The sequence below is a fragment of the Rutilus rutilus genome (genome assembly GCF_951802725.1).
Source record: "Rutilus rutilus genome assembly, chromosome: 10".
Classification (NCBI taxonomy): Eukaryota; Metazoa; Chordata; class Actinopteri; order Cypriniformes; family Leuciscidae; genus Rutilus; species Rutilus rutilus.
This window is the reverse complement of record NC_140215.1, coordinates 222,501-227,500: the sequence shown is the minus strand read 5'-3', so window position 1 is coordinate 227,500 and position 5,000 is coordinate 222,501. Positions and strand designations below refer to the sequence as shown.

General features: G+C 37.8%; 1 protein-coding gene across 1 annotated transcript in view; it reads right to left on the bottom strand.

Moving 5' to 3' along the window:
• dct (dopachrome tautomerase) overlaps window positions 1–5,000 on the bottom strand; it is a 10,097-nt gene that overhangs the window by 3,298 nt on the left and 1,799 nt on the right. The window contains exons 3-5 of the mRNA XM_084421377.1: window positions 4,381–4,481; window positions 1,953–2,119; window positions 785–964 (exon numbers count right to left, since the gene is read on the bottom strand). Coding sequence (XP_084277503.1) covers window positions 785–964; window positions 1,953–2,119; window positions 4,381–4,481 — 448 coding nt within the window. The remainder of the gene's footprint in view (window positions 1–784; window positions 965–1,952; window positions 2,120–4,380; window positions 4,482–5,000) is intronic.

Here is a 5,000-nt window from a genome sequence, read left to right as displayed (position 1 = left end):
CCTGCGGCGGTTCTCCAGAGCAGTTTGTGCAAAACTACATACGGCTCAGAGTATTTATTATTTCCTGCATTAATTTCACACGTCTAGTACAATTATGTGGTTTTGTTTCATTAATACAGTGTATACTTTTTTCTTGATTTACCCCGAAAGAGTGGAAGTGGAATGTGACAACATGCCCCATAGGTTCATTATAACATGACCATATGACTGATTCAAATGTTATCTGATCTAATTAAAAAATATACAAGACAAACTAAAATATTTTCTCAATAAAATACAGTAAATAACTTTTTCATATACAACAATGGCATTTTTAATCATTAAAAATAAAGTAATTTTTGAGTTTGACAGCAAACACACCGCAAAACACAGCTATACTACATTCAAAACATAATAATAATGAATAATTTCTGAACATGGACTCTCATTCTATATTCACCTTCTTCTCATGGTTTCTCAAAAGTATTCATAAAAGTATAGAATAGAATATCATAGTTATGACAACATGCCCCAAAGAAATGTACTTTTGCTATAGTTAAATGTCCAGTGATTTCATCCAAAGATTTCAGTGTATTTTTTTCTGTATATAGTGTTGATATGGCAACTAGTAAATACTTTAGTTCTGTCATGCAGTATTTAAAACAAGTGTGTGACAACTAGCCCCACGTTAGTGTGTGCCCCGCTCTCCCCTACTCGTATTGTGGTAAAGATTTTGGTTGAAAATCAGTAATTTGGTGGAGAGACAGAATAGTTGTAGTTGTTTGGTGTCTGTTTGCGGGATCACCTGAAGCTGAAGCTGGAGTTGGTGAAGTACGGTGGGCTGTCGAACTCTCGCAGGTTCAGGCAGCTTCTGACGTCACTCATGGTTGGGAGAGTCACATTCGTGCCCTGTGTGAGTCCCCTGCGTAGTGTTCCCTCGCTAGTGCCGTTGCACAGGGTCACCAGACGGTTATACTCATCCAGACTGGAGGAAGAAGAAGATGAAGAACGTCAGGACAAGATTCTGGAGCAGGAACGCATGACAGTGTCTCATTCTACTGAGAAGTAAGTGCACTTCCATCTATTATTTGTATCTATAGCAGAAATTGTATTTATCATGCAATTTATACGCCAAAAAATAAAAAAATTGTATACGCATGCATATGATCCGCACTTTATGGCGTGTAATATACACGTACTCCACACCACTAATCCTAACCAAGGGGTTTACAGTGCGTATCATCATATGCACATAAAAACTATTTTTTTGCGTAGTAAATTGCAAGATAAATACAATTTGTGCTATAGATACTTTCATGAGATCGTGTTAGGCTTACCTAACCCAGGAGTCAGTCGTGTTGTAGCAAAAGAAAGCCTTTTTCTGTCTTTAAAAGTGGTTTTATCTAATCATGACAGACGACTCCTACTGGAATTGTTTTGGATGAGCATTTTGTAAAGTCAAGTCACCTTTATTTATATAGCGCTTTTTACAATACAAATAGTTTCAACAAAATAATGCAACAAAGTTTGTCTAGAAGAAAATAGTGTCATAGTCCATCTTAAGTAAGTTCAGTGATGGTTCATTTTTGCTGTAAAAAAGTTATTAATTTAGTTCATTTATATATATAGCCGCTCTGGAGAAAACAGTGATGTCATCGTCCAGCTCAGTTCAGTTCTCATATAATGGTGTCAATGCAGGAGATCAATAATATTGATGAATATTAAGTGTCCCCAACTTTTTGTGCCTTTCTTTATTGTATGCATAATTGTCTGAATGCCATTGTGTGTATAACTGAGAGGTTAAAGCATATATTTTGAGTCATTAATCATTGTTGATTGGATCAAATTCATCTGAAAAGAAATTTCAAATTCAAATTCATCTCCAAAAGACCGTGTCACAGACGTGAAACATCTGATCATGTCTCTAACAGCAGCGTTGGGTGGTTTGACTGGTTATCCTCTGAGACGCGTACCTGTCGCACACCACGGGCCAGCGTGAGAAGCGTGATCCAGGGCTGATTCGGGACGGGTCCCCGGGGTGTGGTCCTCCCAGCAGAGCGTCTGTGCACACGTCACACTCCTGACGACCCGTCGCAAACCTCCAGTACGGCACAGCGAAGTTCTCGTTACCCGTGAGCTTCTGAGAGGGCAAGAAAACACCAGTTCCTTTTGTCTTACTGCTGGATTCACCCAAGAGGAATCTATATTCTAGATAATATTTCTCTGAATAAAAGTTTAAATTTAAACATACCTATGAAGGCACAATAGTGTTTAAAAAATGCACCTAGTTTGACTTTAAAACTTCAGTTCTGTTGCTGCCTACATTTTTAAGTACTCTGAAAAATAAAACTGGGTGTGGAAACAATTTACACTCAGAAATTGCCGGGAGTTCGAGTTCCCGGCTCGTGGACCCTTCCCGATCCCCCCCCCCCCCGCCCCCCTCACCTCACTTCCTGTCTAGCTACTGTCCTATCCATAAAAGACAAAAGCGGAAAAAAAACGAATGGAAAAATTATTGTTTAAATTACTGAAATGAGTTGAAAGCAACAGACAAACAATATTTCTTATTTATTATTGGTTAAATGATTGAAATTGGTTGAAGTAAAAAAAATTCACCCTTGATAATTTACAACAGTAATAATTCTACATAAACTCTACACTTGTGCTCAAATATCATGATGATTAGTGATTTACAAATGAAATGATTAATTACTATTTCTGTCCAACCGATAATTCCATTAGTTTAGACCTGGAGTTAGGATTACTGTAGCTCTGACCTGTAGTTAGGATTACTGTAGCTCTGACCTGGAGTTAGGATTACTGTAGTTCTGACCTGTAGTTAGGATTACTGTAGCTCTGACCTGTAGTTAGGATTACTGTAGCTCTGACCTGTAGTTAGGATTACTGTAGCTCTGACCTGTAGTTAGGATTACTGTAGCTCTGACCTGTAGTTAGGATTACTGGAGTTCTGACCTGTAGTTAGGATTACTGTAGCTCTGACCTGTAGTTAGGATTACTGTAGCTCTGACCTGTAGTTAGGATTACTGTAGCTCTGACCTGTAGTTAGGGTTAGTGTAGTTCTGACCTGTAGTTAGGATTACCGTAGTTCTGACCTGTAGTTAGGATTACCGTAGATCTGACCTGTAGTTAGGATTACCGTAGTTCTGACCTGTAGTTAGGATTACTGTAGATCTGACCTGTAGTTAGGGTTAGTGTAGTTCTGACCTGTAGTTAGGATTACTGTAGATCTGACCTCTAGTTAGGATTACTGTAGATATGCCCTGTAGTTAGGTTTAGTGTAGTTCTGACCTGTAGTTAGGATTACTGTAGATATGACCTGTAGTTAGGTTTAGTGTAGTTCTGACCTGTAGTTAGGATTACTGTAGATCTGACCTGTAGTTAGGGTTAGTGTAGTTCTGACCTGTAGTTAGGATTACTGTAGTTCTGACCTGTAGTTAGGATTACTGTAGATCTGACCTGTAGTTAGGATTACTGTAGATATGACCTGTAGTTAGGTTTGGTGTAGTTCTGACCTGGAGTTAGGATTACTGTAGATATGACCTGGAGTTAGGATTACTGTAGATATGACCTGCAGTTAGGATTACTGTAGATATGACCTGGAGTTAGGATTACTGTAGATATGACCTGCAGTTAGGATTACTGTAGATATGACCTGGAGTTAGGATTACTGTAGATATGACCTGTAGTTAGGATAACTGTAGATATGACCTGTAGTTAGGATTACTGGAGTTCTGCCCTGTAGTTAGGTTTAGTGTAGTTCTGACCTGTAGTTAGGATTACTGTAGATATGACCTGTAGTTAGGTTTAGTGTAGTTCTGACCTGTAGTTAGGATTACTGTAGATCTGACCTGTAGTTAGGGTTAGTGTAGTTCTGACCTGTAGTTAGGATTACTGTAGTTCTGACCTGTAGTTAGGATTACTGTAGATCTGACCTGTAGTTAGGATTACTGTAGATATGACCTGTAGTTAGGTTTAGTGTAGTTCTGACCTGGAGTTAGGATTACTGTAGATATGACCTGGAGTTAGGATTACTGTAGATATGACCTGCAGTTAGGATTACTGTAGATATGACCTGGAGTTAGGATTACTGTAGATATGACCTGTAGTTAGGATAACTGTAGATATGACCTGTAGTTAGGATAACTGTAGATATGACCTGTAGTTAGGATTACTGTAGATATGACCTGTAGTTAGGGTTAGTGTAGTTCTGACCTGGAGTTAGGATTACTGTAGATATGACCTGGAGTTAGGATTACTGTAGATATGACCTGCAGTTAGGATTACTGTAGATCTGACCTGTAGTTAGGATTACTGTAGTTCTGACCTGTAGTTAGGATTACTGTAGATATGACCTGTAGTAAGGGTTAGTGTATTTCTGACCTGTAGTTCTCTCTCCAGGCTTAGCAGATGGAATCGGTGCCAGGTGATGAACGCCGGACCCTTGTGGGAAAAGTCGATGGCTTTGAAAGGACGCCCTGGACCTGCCAGCAGAAACAGGTCAATATCATAATCACATAACCACATCATACACCACGTACAGATGTACATTAGTAGGGCTCAATCAAATAAATGTATTTCTCCAAATTCAGTTTTTTTCCCCTTCAGTTTAAATGTTTTAGTAACTCAATTTTAGTTTTTTAAACTAACCCTTTCCCCGACCATTTTAATGTGTAATCAATTGGTTAATGGTTAATCAACTGATTTCATAAAACTTAAACAATTAAATATATATATATTGTTTTTTACAATAACAGGGTCCTTTAAAATGTAAAATATTTCAGAAATTCTGTGTCTTACTTTTTCTGGAGTTGAGATTTAATACAAATTTATCGTCAAAACCGATGGTGATCAAATGAAGGCGTAAAACATGAATAATTTAATTAATCTATCAAAATGTAATCAAATAAACAATTCCTTTTATTTTTTCTACGTCACTGAAATCATAACAGTGACTATAAAACATTGGCTATGAATGATGGAGAAAAATGAAAATGTATGAA